Source organism: Mustela lutreola, chromosome 15 (assembly GCF_030435805.1).
Source record: "Mustela lutreola isolate mMusLut2 chromosome 15, mMusLut2.pri, whole genome shotgun sequence".
Lineage (NCBI taxonomy): Eukaryota > Metazoa > Chordata > Mammalia > Carnivora > Mustelidae > Mustela > Mustela lutreola.
The window spans coordinates 44,849,121-44,867,910 of record NC_081304.1 but is presented as its reverse complement, the minus strand read 5'-3'; the positions used below and the strand labels follow the sequence as shown (position 1 = coordinate 44,867,910).

Sequence of the window (18,790 nt, the reverse complement as noted above, 5' to 3'; positions counted from 1 at the left end):
AGCCTCAGTTGCCATTCTCTCGTTCTTTCCGGTCCTTTCATTGAAATCTTTTTTTTTTTTTTTTTTTTAAGATTTTATTTATTTACTTGATAGATCACAAGTAGGCAGAGAGGCAGGCAGAGAGGGGGAAGCAGGCTTCCGGCCGAGCAGAGAGCCCAATGTGGGGCTCCATCCCAGGACTCTGGGATCATGACCTGAGCCGAAGGCAGAGGCTTTAACCCACTGAGTCACCCAGGCGCCCCTCATCGAAATCTTTTTAAAGGAGTCTCTCAAGCCAATGAGATTGCAGTGAACGTTTTCATTTACTTTTGAATTATAGGTCATTATAAATATTAACAAATAAAACTTAAAAAGGACACCTCGAGGTCAGATGAAAAGTACAAAAATTGTGTGTGGGGCTTCAGTTTAAGGACGTTTTCTGCAGCCGCCACATGGTAGCAAAACGGTGTTAAGCAGTGCACGAGTCTGCGTCGACGACAGCCAGAGTCCATGCATCGGGAGGTTGTCTCGGTTTGGGAAGAAAACGGTGGGACATGCACGGGCCGGGAGGGGCAGTTCCTCGCTCTCGCCGCTAGGGGTCAGGAGGTTACCGCTTCAGGGTGGAAGATGGGCCCGTCAGGGATTGGCTAGTGTGGCGGTGGGAGGCGGGGTTGGAGGAGGATGCAGCGTGCCGTCGGGCGACTTCCTGGTGAGGGACACCAGACTTTGGGATCACTTTTTCCTGGGGGGTGGGGAGAGGCATCAACGATCCCGTCTTTGTGTGGGGCTGACAGACCAAAGAAAAGATGCCAGTTTGAGGTCAAAGGCAGAGCTGATGACTGGAGCTTCCAAAAGAGCTTTAAAAGAAATACAATCTGCAAGGGGTCAGGAGCAGTGCCAGAGTCCTGGTGAAGATTCCCTCACTCCCTGGGGGGTGCGGGGGTGGGGGGGGGTGCTCCTCTCTAAATGCCCCACCCTCCACTTAGGCTGGTTGTTCAGAAGACCCATCTTCCATCCTGTCCCTGTGGTCTCCTGGGACCATCTTGCAGGAACAAGTCTACCCTGGCACAGCCTGGGGTGGGCAGTAGGGAGCCCTAAATGGGCTTCTTACACTCTCTGGGCCCCAGTTTCCCTGGTAGACTCATGGTCCCTTCTAGCCTTGTCATTCAACATTTCAGTATCTTCCCAAAGCAGCACTGCAGCTCCTTTCCTAATGAGGCCCTCCAAGAGGCAAAGCTAGCAGGTATCCAGGGGCTCACAGCCAGGAGGTCCCTCAAAAATAAGCTGTCTCTTTTCTTAGTCCCCCAGAGGTTCCCCCCATTCTGGCATTGTGGAGAAAAGAGGAGCCCTTGCCTCAACCCCCAGGAAGAGGAAGGCCTGACCCACAGACGCAGAGGTTAGGGAGGGATAGCTGAGTTCTGGGCCTGGACAGTGGGGACCTCTGAGAAAGCTCCAAGTGGATCAGTGATTTCACAGCCATCTAGGGGATGAGGCAGCTCTCATCAGGCATCCCCTTCATCAGAGCTTCCCAAGTCTTCTGTTTGCTGAGCCCTCCACAGCCCAGGAGAGAGAGGACTGGGGAGTATGATCTCCCAGACAACCAGAGGGTGTGGCAGTCACAGGACCTGGGCTGAGGCCTGGTTTGCCCTTTCCCCACTGTGTGACATTGACAAACTACTCAGCCTCTCTGAATCTGTTTCTTCATCTGCCAAATGAGGACAAACCCACCTCCTAGAATTGTGAAAAATTCATTAAGACAGTGCATGTAAAACCCTTAACATACACAAAGCCGCCTCAAGGACAGGAAAACCAAGGCTCTGTGGCCAGCCAAGTTGCCAAGTGCGGTGTGGGGGCTGGAGTGCTGTTGTCCCAGCAGACTGGGAAAGGGCTGATGGGCACTTGGTGGGATTTGAATCATCACCCTAGGCCTCAGATGGTGATGTGCTTTGTGTCTGCAGCAGGCAGGGCTGAGCCCCAGGCAGGCAGCTAACAGGACAGACCTCTGGTGCAGGAGCCCAGCACCCTCCTTTGCTTGAAGCATGGTGTCCAGAGCTCTGGGCTGGGGGTGAGGCAGGGACCTGGAAGCCTGGCCTACCCCAGCTGTGGCAGGGTTGGAGGCCTCACTCAGGAAGGTCACTTTCCCTCTCTGGGGCTCTGTTTTCTGTTAGTGCAGTGCTGGGGCAAACAAAGAAATTCCCTGGTTCTGCATTTGTTCATACAGCAGTCTTGAAGGCCCCTTGGTAGGCAGGAAAAACTTGGGACTTCACATCTTGGCCCCCAAATTCTGATGCCCTCAATCTGACTCAGGGTGCCAGGCCCACCAAGCAGGGTGTTTCTCTCAGCTCTTGGAGCGAGGAGCCAGCCTCATAGGCCTCTCAGAAAGGAGGCCCTGGACTGCCACCCAGCACTCCTGAAAGGGACATCAGGGGCCACAATAAGGCCAGGATATGTGGGCATTCACCCGGATTTCTCACTCCCCAGGCCTGAACTCAGATGTGGGGGGTGGGTGAAAGGAAGAAGAGGGTCAAGATGAGGACTTTTTGCTTCTTTTCATGAAAAAAAAAGGGGGGGCTGGGGACCCTTTTCTTGATTACAGCTGACCTCATGCTTAAGCTGAGAGGCAGAATCCATCCTCCAGGTTCCTTGGGAGGAGCAAGATTAAAGGTGGGAGAATTGGGTCTGAAGACTGAACTTAACCATGCCCCAAGATCAGTTTCACCACAGTGCTTCCCTCAGTTCCTCCAAAGCTATGAGCTGGGGCTGGCCTGGCAGGCAGGGGTGGGTGATGTTACCTCTAAGCCCCACTCCTGTCCTAACACACTGTCTCCAGCGTGAGTCCCCAGGTCTTGCACAATGACCCTAGCCCATTCACCAGCCTCTCCTGTCTAGGCTTTTACAGATCATTCCCACGGCACACATTGCCATTATACTTCGGCTGCCCAGAAGCTCCACTCACCCTTCAAGACCTTGCTGAAGCATCACCTCCTCGGGGAAGCCCTCCCTGCCTCTCAGAAGGGTCAGAGTCCATGGCACTCACAGGTATGTCAGCCTGGCCTTGGTATTCCTCATTCCCCATTGTAGTGGTTTGTTTTTAGCTCCTTGATTAGACAAGGAACTCAGAGGCAGGCCCTGGGTCTCATTCATCTCCAATGGGTTGTTGCATCATTGAGTGAAGTGCTTGCCAGTTGCCCATGTTCAGTAAAGTTGGAACTTTACCATACTCCCTGCTCTTGGGTCAGCTTTTTCCCACCTGCCCAGTAATGCCAGAGATGAACAGATGTAGTAAGAACCTCCTTTTGGGAATGATTTCCCAAATCTCCTTCCCCCGCATGCCCCTCTCCCTAATGTCTCTCTCGGGAGTTCTCATTGGCCCTGCCAAAGCGCCCCTGCACTCCTGTTCTCTCAGCCTGGGGTCCCCGTGACTTACTGCTGACCTCCAGTAAGGCCCTCACCACCTGGATGACCCCATTCCCTTCCCTGGGGTGGGGGCCAAAAGCAGGCCCAGCTCTCTGGCCTTGCTGTCCCTAGGAGTGGCTGAGCCCTCCACAGCCTCCAAGCAGGGGCCGCAGTGGCTCAGTGTCCGAGCAGGCACCCCGGCTCTCCCCCGAGATGAGGGCCGAGGCCCTTGGTGGCAGCTGAGGAGGCCCAGGGCCAGGCTGGTGCTGGGCCAGGAGACAGGCAGGGGTGGGTGCGGCAGCAGGTGGGGGCTGGTCAGTCGCTGAGCACAGCCCCTGGGAGCTCGTTGGTGAGCGTGTGCCAGCGCTCTATCCGCTTGTCCTTGTTTTTCAGGCAGTCAAACCAGTGCTTCAGGCGCTCACCCTTAGCGTTGATGCCCAGGACCACGCCGCCTGCAAAAACAGAGCCAAGTGGGTAGCCGGGGACACGGTGACTCCCAGGGGCCTGCAGACAAGTGCTCCCATAAGACTGTCCCTCTGGACCCAGAGCCCCTACCCCAAAACCACCCTCTCCAGATTCTTTATGCCAAGGCTCTACTCTCTACCCTGCCCACCAGACTCTGAGGGTGGGCAGTGGTCTGACCACATGCCATACTCTTAGCCTGCCCTCTCTTCCCCTGCCCAGTCAGGGCCCTGGGATCCTGTCCTTCCCCTCTCCGGGACCGGAGCGATGCATGGGCAGGGGGAGAGGGGGTGAAGGACAATGTCCTATGTTAAGGGCCAAGGGCTGGGCACAGTTCTTCTATGTACAGCCATGAAACTGACCAGGAGTTCAGGGCCACGGGGGCTGAGTACAGGCCAAAGCACTGACCATCATCACCTCTCACCCCTCTCCCACCACAGACTTCTGTGTGACCCTCCCAGGCCTCTCTATTCCTCTGTCACATGGAGTCAGGCTGGATAAGGTCTGAGGCCCCCTGTGTCTGAGGGCAGATAGTCTGGGGAAAACTGGGGCCGTAGAGGCCAGGAAAGGAGGGGCTATGTCCTGGATTCAAGGCCATTGCCCTCTATGAACCCAGAATAGACCATGAAGCCAAACAGCATTCTCACTGTGTGCTCTTACCAATGAAATCGTTGGATTTTCCAATGTCATAATCCCAAACCGTGACTTCCAGGGTCTTCTTGGCCAGGTCCCCATGCTTAATCTCATAACAGAATTCCTGGTGGCCAGAAGAATAGAGTCAGGGTCAGCACCACAGGGCCTGGAACTTGGACAGGAAGGCTCCGAGGTGTGGCAAGGGGATACATGAGTGGAAGGAGAGAGGAATGGAGGGGAGGGTGGTCAGACAAGGGTAGATTCTCACCCACTCCACCCGCTTCTGCCTGAGAGTCTGGTTGGGGTCCTCAGAGTCCCCTACCCTCCTACCTGCTTCTCTGTCACTGAAGCTGCTCTCTCCAGATCATCCCCCAAGAGCCTGGCAGATCAATACACACATGCTGGCCTTGGTGTGCTTGGCCTGTCTTGGGGGTCTGACTCTGCTCACCACTCCCTTCTTTGTGCAACTCTGTCTTCCACAGGCTCCTGGGATGATCTGACATCTGGTATCCCCTTCACTCAATCACTCGGCTCTGCCCTAGGCCCCTCTGCTCCTCTCCAGATGTATCTGCTCCCCAGGCTGAGGACCTACGGATCCATCTGGACCAGACCTCAAGGCTCTGGGGCATCTCACATTCTCCCATCCCACACAGAGCTTTCTCCATCTCATTTGCACTGCCCTTCTTGCTGTTGGGTGCCCTGATCCCCCCTCCACATCCTACCTTGCCACGTCTCATGAATATAGTCCTCAGAAGAGCTTTGCAGTCTTCCCTGCCCCTCCATCTCTACCACCCTGGCCTGTCTCTCTCCTGCCCCGGGTGGCAGGTTCTCTCCTGGTGACCCCTCCCACCTCTGGGTTCCCACAGTAGCCCTTGGAAAACCCAGTCCCCTTAGTCTCCCTACCCCTAGGGGAGTGCAAGCAACTTCCCAGCAGCTTCACCAGCCCCTTGTACCTCATTGAATTCAGGGTTCAGGGTCTTCTTCTTTACTGCTGTCTTATGTTTAGATTTCTTATCCACATCTGGCTTCAGGTATCTGGAATTATAACCAACCAATGAGAGTGTGGTGAGAAGCTATGGGTACAGCTGGAGCCAGCAGGGCTTGGAAGAGCTTTTTGTTCCCTGGGCCTCCTGTTCCTACCCGTCATAAGCTACCCCAGCACCACTCTGTGGCAAAGGTTAGTGGGAGAAGCAAGTGGTTCCTTTGTCACCTAGACTTCTGTCCACGCCCATTTCTGAAGTTAACCACGGAGTCCCCTTCTCCCCTGGAGGTTTTTCCTTGTTTCTGGAAGTCTAATTTCATAAAGCTTTCGTTTCCCACCAGAAAAACATTTTTAGCAGAGTTGGTCCCTTGTTAGAGAAGCTCAGAGAGGTAGAGGCACTTGCCTCAGGTCACACAGCTGCTCAGCACCGGGCTGGTACTCAGAAGCTGGGGCAGGAGTTTTTTGCAGAACTTCTTACCCTGTCCCTGAAGAAACACTTGAGAGTGCTTTGGGGGTGGGGCCTACACCTGGCACCCTGCTGGGAGCTCAGTACACTGGGTAGGTCAGCAAACATCTGTTGAATGGCTGAGTCCCTAGAAGTGAAATTACCCACTCAAAGGCACACATGTATCAAACTTCTTCCTTCATTACGCAAAACTGTCCTCTGAAAAGGCCATATAGATGAGGCTCAGTGTGGTCAACAAAGCTGAGTATCATTGCCTTAAAAATCCTTGCTGGTTTGCAGTAATCTCTTGAACCTCAGCCTTAGTAACATATTTATGGGTGGTCTCCGCAGGCAAGGGAAACAAAAGCAAAAAATAAACTAGTGGGGATACACTAAAATGAAAAGCTTCTGCACAGCAAAGAAAACCAATAAATTGAAAAGACAACTTACCGGATAAGAGAAGATATTTGCAAATGGTTTATCAGACAAGGGGCTAATACCCAAAATATATAAAGAACTTATACAACTCAATATCAAAAAACCCCCCAAATAATTTGATTTAAAAATGGGCAGGGAACCTGAAAAGACTTTTTTTCTTTTTTTAAAGATTTTATTTATTTATTTGTCTGAGAGAGTGAGCACAGGCAGACAGAGAGGCAGAGGGAGAAGCAGGCTCTCTGCTGAGCAAGGAGCCCAACGTGGGCTCGATCCCAGGACGCTGGGATCATGACCTGAGGCGAAGGCAGCTGCTTAACCAACCGAGCCACCCAGGCGTCCCTGAAAAGACATTTTTCTAAAGAAGACATACAGATGGCAACAGATACATGAAACCAATAATCGACAGGGAAATGGAAATCAAAACCATGATGAGGTACCACCTCACACCAGTTAGAATGGCCAGTATCAAAAAGACAAGACGCCATTGTTGGCGAAGATGTGGAGACAAGGAGGGGCGCCTGGGTGGCTCAGATGGTTAAGCGTCTGCCTTCAGCTCAGGTTATGATCCCAGGGTCCTCAGATCAGGCCCCGCATTGGGCTCCCTGCTAGGCAAGAGCCTGCTTCTCCCTGTCCCTCTGCCTGCTGCTTTCCCTGCTTGTGCTCATTTACTCTGTCAAATGAATAAATGAAATCTTAAAAAAAAAAAAAAAGGTGTGAAGAAGAGGGAACCCTCATTCACTGTTGGTGGGAAATGTAAATTGGTGGAAAACCACCGTGGAAAACAGTATGGAGACTCCTCAAGAGATTAAAACTAGAAGCACCAAATTCCATTACTGGGTATTTACTCAAAGAAAATGAAAACACTAATTCAAAAAGCTATATCTACTCCTGTGTTTACTGAAGCATTATATGTAACAGCCAAATGATGGAAGCAACCCAAGTGTCCACTGATGGCTGAATGGAGAAAGAAGATGTGGCGCATGTGTGCATGTGTGTATACATATATGTGTCTGTACACACAGAGCATATGTAGGTGTGTTTGTATAAGCACATGTATACACACATGCACAGCCACTGCAGCAGTAACCGTAGGACCGGGTGAGATACTACGATCTGTGGCAAAATGGATGGACCTAGAGGGTGTTATGCTAAGTGAAATAAGTCAAACACTATAATTTCACTTCCATATGAAATCTGAAAAACAAAGCAAATGCACAAAAAAGCAGAATCATCCTCATAAACGGAGAACAAACTGGTGGTTGCCAGAGGGGAGGGAAAAGTGACATAGGTTAAGGGAATTAGAGGTACAGATGTCTAGGTATTTAAAAAAAAAAATCCTTGCTGGTTTGAAAGGCAAAAAGTGGTATCTCGTTACTGATTCTTGTTACATAAATAATACTAGTTCAATATAAACACACTACAGAATAGGTATTGAAGGAAGCTGGGGTGGGAGAGAGAAATGAAGACAGATCCACACAAACACCTGTTCTTTAGCAGCTGTAGGCAGTCATCAATAGCTGGAAATTCACAAAAACCAATAGGAAACGCTTAACAAAATGGCAGTAAGTGCACACCTATCAGTAATGACTTTAAGTCTAAATGGTCTAAATACTCCAATCAAAAGACAGGGTGACAGAATCGATAAAAAGGACTTGACTCATCCATATGCTGTCTACATGATACTCAGTTCAGATTTAAAGACAGAGACCGAAAATGAAAAGATGGGAAAAGATATGCCATGGCAATGGAAGCAGGGGTGAAGGTGAGCACGAGTAGGGGGGCAGCTGGGGTAGCAATACTTACTGACAGACAAGATAGATTTTAACTCAAAGACTAAGAAGAGACAAGGACATTCTAAAATGATGAGGGGGTCAATCCAACAAGAAAATACAATAGTTATAAATATCTATGTACCCAACATTGTAGCATCTAAATGCATAAAGCAAATATGAACAGACATAAAGAAGAAAGTAATATAATAATAGTAGGTGACTAACACCCCAATTACATCAATAGGTAGATCGCCAGGCAGAAAATCAATAAGGAAACAGTGTCTTTCAATGGCACATTAGACCAGACGGACTTAACAGACATGTACAGAGCTTTCCATCTAAAAACAAGACAACACACATTCTTTTCAGAATTCTTTTCAACACACATGGAACATTCTCCAGGACTGATCATCTGTCAGGCCACAAAACATTTAAGGGGCGCCTGGGTGGCTCAGTCATTTAAGTGTCTGACTCTTGATTTTAGCTCAGGTCATGCTTTCAGGGTTGTGAGATGGACCTCCATGTCAGGCTCCACGCTCAGCATGGGAATCTCTCTCTCTCTCTCCTCTCTCTCCCTCTGCCCATCCCCCTGCTCTCTCAAGTTAAAAAAAAAATACTTAAAAAACTCTACATTTAAGAAGACAGAAATCAGGGGCACTTGGGTGGCTCAGTTGTTAAGTGTCTGCCTTCGGCTCAGGTCATGATCCCAGGGTCCTGGGATCGAGCCCCACATGGGGCTCTCTGCTCAGCAGGGAGCCTGCTTCCTCCTCTCTCTGCCTGCCTCTCTGCCTACTTGTGATCTCTCTCTGTCAAATAAATAAAATCTTTTAAAAAGAAATCATGGAGCACTACGTCAAAACTAATGATGGGGACGCCTGGGTGGCTCAGTTGGTTAAGCAGCTGCCTTCGGCTCAGGTCATGATCCCAGCGTCCTGGGATCGAGTCCCACATCGGGCTCCTTGCTCGGCAGGGAGTCTGCTTCTCCCTCTCCCTCTGCCTCTGCCTGCCATTCTGTCTGCCTGTGTTCACGCTCTCTCTCTCTCTGACAAATAAAAAACAACAACAACAACAACAAAAAACTAATGATGTATTGTATGGTGACTAACATAATTTTTGAAAAAAGGAAAATAAAGAAATGAAGGAACTGACCGCAATACAAATGATTACAAGAGATTACTATGAAAAATTACATGCCAACAAATTAGACAACCTTGCAGAAATCAGTAAGTTTCTGAAAAGCATACAATCTTCCAAAACTAATGAAAAAGATAAAAATCTGAACAGACCGATGGCTAGTAATGAAGTTGAATCAGCAATCAAAAAATCACTCCCAACAAACAAAAGTCCAGGACCAGATGGATTCAGAGGTGATTTCTACCAAACATTTAAGGAGGAGTTAACACCTATTCTCTTTAAACTATCCCAAAAAATGGAAGAAGAAAAGTCTCCCAATACATTCTGTGAACACTGTATTAGCCTGATACCCTAACCAGACAAAGACACTCCAAGACAAACCCACAGCTAACATCATATTTGGTGAAAACCTGAGAGTGTTTATTCTTAGATCAGGAACAAAACAAGGGCACTTGTCATTTTTATTCAACACAGTACTAGAAGTCCTAGGCACAGCAATCATATAAGAAATGAAAAGGTATCCATACTGTTATGGAAGAAGTAAACTGTCACTATTAGCAGGTGACATGATTCTATACAGAGGAAACTCTAAAGAGTCCAGCAAAGAACTGCCAGAATAAGTGAATTCAGTGAAGTTGCAGGATACATAATTAATACACAGAAATCTGTCGCATTTCTATGCACTAATAGTGCATTAGCAGAAAGAGAAATTAAGAAAAGAATCCCAGATGGGGCACCTGGGTGGCTCAATGGGTTAAAGCCTCTGCCTTCGGCTCAGGTCATGATCCCAGAGTCCTGGGATCGAGTTCTGCATCGGGCTCTCTGCTTAGCAGGGAGCCTGCTTCCTCCTCTCTCTGCTTCTCTGCCTACTTGTGATCTCCGTCTGTCAAATACATAAAATCTTAAAAAAGAAAGAAAGAAAGAAAGAAAAGAATCCCAGGGCGTTGAGCCACCTGGGTGGCTCAGTCAGTTAGGTGTTTGGATTGATTTCAGGTCGGGTCGTGAACCCAGGGTCATAAGATTGAGCCCCATGTTGGGCTCTGCACTGGGTGTGCAGCCTGCTTGGGATTCTCTCTCTCCCTCTGCCTCCCCAACCCCTACTCACGCTCGCTAAAACAAACAAACCAAAACAAACAATATGGTACTGGTACAAACACAGGCACATACATCAATGGAACAGAATAGAGAGCCCATAATTAAACCCATGCTTAGATGATCAATTAATATAAAACAAAGGAAGCAAGACTATACAATGGGGGAAAGACAGTCTCTTCAATAAATGGTGCCGAGAAAACTGAACCACTTTTTTTTTTAACACCACATACAAAAACTCAAAATGGGTTAAAGACTTATAAATATAAGACTTGAAACCATAAAACTTCTAGAAGAAAATGTAAGCAGCAATCTCTCCGACCTTAGCCTTAGCAACATTTTTCTGGACGTGTCTCCTTAGGCAAGGGAAACAAAAGCAAAAATAAGCTACTGGGACTACATTGAACAAAAGAAAACTATCAACAAAATGAAACTTACTGAATGAGAGGATATTTGCAAATGATATATCTGTTAGGCTGAATACCAAAACGTATAAAGAATTTATGCAACTCAGCACCAAAAGTAGCCGAAGAAAAAGGGAGCAGAATAGTCTGTTTTTTTCAAAGACAACACCCAGCTGGACAACAGACAGGGAAAGATACTTGACATCACACAGCACCAGGGAGATGCAGATCAAAACCACGAGGAGCTATTGCCTCACGCCTGTCGGGATGACCAGTATGAGAAAGATAAGGAGTAACAAGTATGGACAAAGACGTGGAGAAAAAGGAAACTCCATGCACTGTTGGTGGAGATGGAAATCGGGGCAACCACTGTGGAAAAGCATCTAGAGGTGCCTCAAGAAATACCAAGGGGAGGGGGTGGCTGGATGGCTCAGGCGGTTAAGCATCCAACTATTGATTGTGGCTCAGGTCGTGACTTCCGGGCGGTGAGATCGAGCCCCGAGTCACACTGTGCTCAGTGTGGACTCTGATGGGGATTCTCCCTCTCTAAATAAAATCTCTTTTTGACACAGAGAGATCACAAGGAGGCACAGAGGCAGAGAGAGAGGGAGAAGCAGGCTCCCTGCTGAGCAGAGAGCCCCACGTGGGGCTCAATCCCAGGACCCCGGGATCATGACCTGAGCTGAAGGCAGAAGCTTTAACCCACTGAGCACCCAGGCACCCCTAAATAAATAAAATCTTAAAAAAAAATAAAGCATAAACAGACCCCGATAAACACAGAACAAACTGGTGATTGCTAGAGGGGAGGGAGGTGGTCACAGGGATGGGAAAAATGGGTGAAGGGAGGTGGGAGGCACGGGCTTTCAGTTCTGGAATGAAATAGGCCCAGGGATGAAAGGCGCAGCACTGGGAATGCAGTCAGTGCGGCGGTGACGGTGTTGTATAGTGACAGGTCAGTTATACTTGTGAGCAGAGTGCAGTGTGTAGGGTGGTCCAGTTACTATGTTGTGCACCTGAAATGAATGGAACGTTGTGTGTCAACACTACCCGCCCCCCCACCCACCAGAAAAAAAGGAAAGAAAAAGAAAGTCAAATGTGCTTCCACATAAAGCGAACTGAGCAACAACTTGTGGTGTCTCTACGGACGGGTATTTGGAGAGAACCACGTGGATGCAAGCAGCTGGATTCAAAAGGCCACATACGCAGTTTGCTTTTATAAGAAAGTCTGGAAAAGGCAAAGCCATCGGGACAGAAAACATCTCAGTGGTTGCCTGGGGCTGGGGGAGCTTTTTGGGTGAAAAAAAGGTTCTGCATCTTGACTGTGGTGGTGGGAACGAGATGGCACACGTCCTCATCCTCGGACCTCCACAAAGGGAGAAACCTCCAGTGTGCAAATTCTACCTCAAGGAACCCAACTTTTAATCCAGCCCAGGACCAGGCAAGTCCTGTCAGCCTGGGCAGGTGAACACGGAGCAGATTTTAAAACTTCACCGCCATTTTGGCTTTGGATTAGCTTTCCTTCCGAATGGGAACTCCAGCATCACAAGTACAAATGCGGGCACTTTGCTGCCCGCCCTCCGTCCTGCCCCAGAGACACGGCAACTGTGGCATTCTCTGCAGAGTCTGTGATACACAGATGTACAGACGCCGCCTCATACTGTGCGTACTGTTCCGGAGCCTGCTCTTGGGATCAGCACGCTTGGAGAGCCGTCCGTGTTCATTCACCCAGTCTGAAGGGATCCATCCCAACGGCATGCGACTGCATTATATGCATGTACGACTATTCCCCTGCCGACGACTGCTTGGCTGTTTCTGGTGTCCTGCCACGATGGCAATGCCACCGTGAACAGCACTTCACCCCTACATGAGTTTCTAGGACACGGACCTGGAGGGGAGATCATGCAGTCCGAGGGAGTGTACACTGGCCTTGCTGACTGGGTGTTACCGACCTTCCCTCCAATGGTTGTAAAGTGTCTCCTGCTGATCTCTGGAATGGTCATGGCATTTCCTCACAGTGGTCTCTAATCCACTGGAATCACGGTTCTGCAAACGGTTGATATGGGGACCCAATCCCCCCGCCCTTTTTTTAATGTGGAAAGCTGGTAGTCCTCCTGGGGCCATGTGTGGGGAACAGCCTTCCCCCAGTGACCCCAGTCAGCTTCCTGTTGTACCTGGCACTGCTCCTGGGCTTGGTGGCCTTGGAGTTTTGTTTTGTTTTTTTTAAGATTTTTATTTACTTGACAGATCACAAGTAGACAGAGAGGCAGGCAGAGAGAGAGGGAGAAGCAGGCTCCCTGCTGAACAGAAAGCTTAGGGCTTGATCCCAGGACCCTGAGACCATGACCTGAGCCGAAGGCAGGGGCTTAACCCACTGAGCCACCCAGGCACCCCTTGACCTTGGAGTTTTAAGAAGTAACAGCTCTAGGAAAATCCGATTCAGAGGTTGTAGAATGTGCCCTTTTAAAGCATACAACTGAATGGCTTAGTCCATTTAGAGTTGTGCAGTTGTCACAGTCAATTCTAGAACATTTATTCTCCTCAGGAAGAAATCCAGGTGCTCCCTCTCCACACCCCCACCCTCCCCCAGCCCCTGGCAACTACTAATCTAATCTGCTTTCTGCATCAATGGATTTGCCTATTTCAGACTTTCACATAAGTGAAATCATGTAAGGTGTGGTCCTTTGTGTTTGGTTTCTTTCAGTTAGCCTAATCTTTTGCAATAATCTTTTCAAGATTCAGAGATGTTATACCATGAATAAGGACTTCACTTCTTTAAAAAAATTTTCTTAAGAGAGAGTGAGTGACCACAATGTGGGGATGGGGTGCGGGAGAAAGAGCATCTCAAGCCTGACAAGGGTCTCGACCCCACAACCCTCAGATCAGGACCTGAGCCAAAAATCAAGTCAGCCACTTAACCGAGCAAGCCACCCAGGCACCCCTTCACTCCTTTTTATAGCTGAATAACATTCCATCCTGTGGCTGTTTCTCCAATCGTCAGTTGATGGACATCTAGGTGGTTGCCTTCTGTCTACTGCGCATAATGCTGCTACAAGGCGCATGCGCGAGCGTTTGTGTGGGCAGGTGTGTCTGTGTCTCTTGGGTAGGTACCTGGGAGTGGGATTGGTAGGTCACACAGTAACTACATGTTTAACTTCTAGAGGAACTGCCAGCCCGTTTTCCAAAGTGGCAGCACCATTTTTGTGACAGGATTTTATTTCTTTACTTAAAAATAAAATCTTTGGGGCACCTGGGTGGCTCAGTCATTGTGTCTGCCTTAGGCTCAGGTCATGATCTCAGGGTCCTGAGATCGAACCCTGCATCGGGCTCCCTGCTCGGCAGGAAGTCTGCTTCTCCCTCTCCCACTTCCTCTGCTTATATTCCCTCTCTCGCTGTGTCTGTCGGATAAATAAATCCTTAAGAAAAAAATAAAATAAAATCTTTCAAAATAGTTTGTACACCCAGCATGGGGCTCGAACCCACAACCTCGAGCTCAAGAATCACTCACTCACTCACTGAGCCAGCTAGGTGCCCCTGTAGTAGGATTTTAAAACTGACAGAGAACAGCGGCCAGCGGGAATGGTAGCCCCAGAGTCATGCAGTCGGGAGCCCTGGCCTCCCATGGCCTCCGGCACCTGGAGCTCCTCACTGTCCCCTCAGGCCAAGGTCATCCCTGTTGCTGTGTCTTAGCTCCTTTCTTCCTCTACCTAAACAGGAATACCTCCTTTCCGTGGAGCCAACTTCCTCCCTGTGTCCCCTCCTCCAAGAAAGTCTCACTGTGAACCCAGAATAATATCCATCTTTTACTTGCGGAAGGCCCAGAGCACTGATGGTGCTCGCCATGCTGCCTGCTTCCTCCTTCTCTGAAGGGCTACAGCACACGCCTTCCTCTCAGAGCAAGGACCACAGCCTCACCTGGGGCCCCTGTTGCCTCGCACAGGTCCCTGACTTCGAGTTTCTCGCCAGCACCAGCGGGAGCCCCGCCAGGAGGGTGGGCGACAGCAGCATGGGGCTGGGTGCCCAGGGGCAGCACTGTGTCCCGGTGGAGCGTGTTCATGGATCTCCTGGCCCAGGCCCACCCTCTCCTCCAGCCTGCTACGGCCCCTCCTGAGGTCATAGTCAAGGTGAGGTCTGAATGCAGAGTCGGGAGCAAACTACTCTCTCTGTATGACCTGGGATGCCACTCAAGTTCCATAGGCCTCAGTTTCCTCATCTGTGAACTGGGACTGACCAGCCTGAACCCACAGTGCTGCCAAAGGAGCACAGCAGAGGACATGGCCCCATGGGTGCAGTTGCCTGCTGTGCTGCCGGCGCCGTCAGTGTTCGCTACGCTGAGGGGATGGGGGAAGGAGATGGCTGGCTTGGGCCACACACTCACGTCTTCACATAGGGGTCCGAGTAGCCGTTGGCATCCATGGCAGCCAGGTGGGCGCAGCGCACAATGCCAACCAGCAGGCCCTGCTTCTGTGAGCTGTACTTGAGGGAGATCAGGATCCGACCCCGTTCCTCCAGGGACTTGTCTTCAGTCTTGTCCACCTGTTGGGCAGGAAGACACCGGGCGGTCCTCACCTGCTCCCATGCCCTCCCTCAGCCATGGGCGACTGAGGTGGTCCTGGGGCTGGGAAGGCCAGTCACCCTGGCCTCAGCCCCCTGCAGGTGCCTCCTGCGGCCCCCTCGGGGAGCACCCAGAAGACAGAGCTTTGACATACTGCCAACCCCAAGGCGGGCAGGGAGGCAAGTAGGGGCTGTCTAGGCCTCAGGGATCAGACCTCAGCTGGAGGTGCCCCAGCTACCCTGAGAGTTTCCATTCCTTACCCTCCTGAGGCCACTTTCCACCGCCTGGCTCCTGCTGTTCTGGAACTCCTTCTCCTTACTCCGTCCACCCTTGGACACCCCCAGCTAGAGCCCCAAGGGCCCCTCCTTATAAGGGCCTCTCTGAAGTCCCAGCCATGTCCCTTTGCCCAGATGGTCCTCTGTCACTAACGTGATGCCCCATGGGGCTCCTCAGAGGCAGGAGCCATGCCTACACCTCTCTGAAGGTGGAGCTCCTGGGAGGCCAAGGGAGGGCCACCTTCCCCAACTCCCACACCCGGAGCAGATACGACTAATTGACGCTGCATTTACTCTGAGTTCAAATGAAGCCTCAGCCCCTCTCAGGGCCGGCCGCTGTTATAAACGGACCTGACTGGGCATGCGAGATTGGACGACCCGCCCCTCTGGCCTAGGGCTTTGTGTGGATAGTCTCCCTAAACAGTGATCTCGTGCTAGTTTGGGGGCAGCGTGAAAATTAATCATCATAAACAAGCAGGAGTGTTTTCAACCGTCTTTCTAGGGATAGAACGTTATACACTGGGTCATTTCCTAGGAAGCCCGTGGAACTGGGCGCTGTTCAGTCCTCACTGAGGACTAATGTTCACAGACCACACAGTCTAAAATGTATCACCGAAGTGTCTTTACGGTCACGGCAATCCCTAAACTGCACTCCTGCGGTCACCATATGTTGCCGGGTCCAGAGCGATGAGCCACGAGCAAATTCAAACAAGGCAAGCCCACATTCCCACCCAGCCACGTGCGGGAACATACCTGTGCGCACACGCATTCTGCATCCCCGAAAAAACACACATGTGCGCACACACACACACACACACACACACCCCTGCGCGCTCCTGTCCCCACACAGCTGTGTGTCATGCTGGGGTTCAAAACTCCAACACCACTACAGTAGGAGTTGATGGTGTCTTCAAGTGACACAGATCATTTGGAAAAACTGGGTTTTGGTTAGTGACAGATAATAAACTAAAAAAGGTTATACCCATCATACAAATGTCTGTGAATAGGAAAGAATGTGACAAGGGAATAAAATTTGATCAAGTTATGCAAAAAGGCAGAGCTGGGATTCTGGCTTCAGGCCGACTTGTTCCCAGGGCTTGACTTGGCCAGCCTGCCCCAGCCACATGTCCCAGTGCCCAGGCCCCACCGGGGAAGGACAGGTTGGCCACTGGGCTCTATCCTCTTGAGCTTTCCCCTTGCCCAGGCCTCTAGGAGGGAAAAATGTCCTAAAAAGAGGATTGTGCCCTGAACACCGGGCTGCTGGAGGGTGTCAGGACCCTGGGGCCTCTTGGTCAATGCCTCCCAGTCCTTCTGAACAGGGCCAGGCCTCCCAAGAGATGGGAACAGGGAGGGGGAAGGAGGAGGAGCGAGGGGGAGGGAGGGGAGACACAGATGGACCGTGTTTGGGTGGGCTCAGCTGCTGCAGACAACAGGAAACATGATTGCTTTTGACATTATTTTTTTAAAAATTGCAATTTCTAGGCAAGAATTATTTTCTGTCTCCTCGAGGTAGCTCACAGGCACCTCATGCCCATCCTGTTCTAGTCGAGCTCCGGACCTCCCCAGCTGCTCCTCCGCAATGAGTGACCCCGCATCTGTCCAGGGAATGCCTCATCTGCCAGCACACTCTGCCAGGATCCCACACTTCTCTCCCTCCGCTGGGGCTCCAGCCCAGGTTGGGTCAGGTTCATCCCCTCACAGCCCTCCGCACCCTCAGGCTCCTCTCCTTCTCAGCCTGCACCCGGAGAGAGCCGGTGAAAATAGTGAGAAACCCTTGTCCCTGCCCGGCCTCACCCAGAGGCATGGCTTGCTCCCAGCTCCCCTGCCCACCCTCTGGTCGCCCCCTCCTAGGACCCAGTCCCATCCACCCCCGGCCCTCCGCAGCAGGCATCTTGCTTGTGCCTCCCACAGGCTTACCACCTGCTGCTCCCTCTGCCAGGAGCAGCCCCCGAACCGCCATTGAAACCACTGAGCTCTCAGGCTTTCCTTCGTGACCCCGCTCACTGTCTCACATGGGCTCTGTCTGGGTCATTCACCTCGTCTGGAGTTGGTCTGCTGCCCAGGCTGCGTGAGGGCGGGCATTCTGGTCTGCTCCCCCCACACCTGAAGCCAGGCCAGGCGTCGAGTGGGCGCTCCTGGCAGGGAGGGCCCCGCATGGCCCGTGGGGCCCCGTCACCCACTCACCGGCAGCTGCTTCTCCAGGCAGATGCTGAACGTCTTGGTGTGGTTGGCTTTCAGCTTCTTCAGGGGCACACGCGTCTCCCCGATGAACTCGTTGTGACGGAATTTGTCCTCATCGCACACAGAGATCCTGGGGGACAGGAGGCACGGTCAGCTCTTCAGACACACGGCGGGGGGTGCTCCCACTTTGCTTCCAATGTCAGTAGGGATTTTGGGGGGGCTGGAGGGGGAGTGGGAGGCAGGGCAAGGCCCTGCAGGTGAGGGGTGTGGGGAGCAAGGAGTCTGGGGCCCTCACCCACCGCAGGGTCTTTCGAATCATGTCTTCGTCCGTGATCCCGTAGTAAGTGAGGGTCTCATTCCACGTGGGGTTCAAAGTATTTCGGAGAGTTTTCGTTCTGAGTTTATTTGCCTGGTGAGAGTGGAAAAGGTGCTCTTGGCATAGGGGAGCTCAAGAATGACGGCCCTGGATGGCTTTGCCTGGTCCCCGGAAACTGAATGTGCCGAGGGGAGTGAAGGTTGTTACTCGTTTTTTTTAAAGATCTTATTTATGTGACAGTGAGCAAGCACAAGCAGGGGGAGCCTCAGGCTCATCGCTGAGCAGGGAGCCTGATGTGGGGCTCAATGTCAGGACCCTGGGATCCTGACCGGAGCCAAAGGCAGACACTTAACCAAACTGAGCCCCCCAGGCGCTCTCAACTGACTTTAAAATACAGAGATTATCCAGGTGACCTGGGCAGGGGCAGGCCTCATGCAGTGTGATTACAGGGCCCTGGAAAGCAGAAGAGGCAGGCAGGAGAGGAGCGTCAGAGGGACACAGAAGGACAGAAGTCCCAGGCAGGCGCTGGTGTGGAAGATGGAGGAAGGGGCTGAAAGCCAAGGAATGCGGGTGGCCTCCATGCTGGAAAAGGATGGGAATCACTTCTCCTCTAGAGCCCCGCGACGGGACAGCAGCCCCGCCACAGCGTATTTGACCCATGCCGGAGCTGGGCCGGCCTCCAACCCGCAGCCGTGGAAGACAGGACACGTGTGTGGCAAGCCACTAAAA

At 51.2% G+C, this 18,790-nt stretch overlaps 1 protein-coding gene across 1 annotated transcript in view; it reads right to left on the bottom strand.

Annotated features, from left to right (window-relative positions):
* Window positions 1-283: 283 nt before the first annotated feature.
* DOC2B (double C2 domain beta) overlaps window positions 284-18,790 on the bottom strand; it is a 31,638-nt gene continuing 13,131 nt past the window's right edge. Inside the window, exons 4-9 of the mRNA XM_059148389.1 lie at window positions 18,045-18,154; window positions 17,749-17,875; window positions 15,113-15,270; window positions 5,424-5,505; window positions 4,498-4,594; window positions 284-3,827 (exon numbers count right to left, since the gene is read on the bottom strand). Of these exons, the coding sequence (XP_059004372.1) occupies window positions 3,691-3,827; window positions 4,498-4,594; window positions 5,424-5,505; window positions 15,113-15,270; window positions 17,749-17,875; window positions 18,045-18,154 (711 nt within the window). The 3' untranslated portion in view covers window positions 284-3,690. The remainder of the gene's footprint in view (window positions 3,828-4,497; window positions 4,595-5,423; window positions 5,506-15,112; window positions 15,271-17,748; window positions 17,876-18,044; window positions 18,155-18,790) is intronic.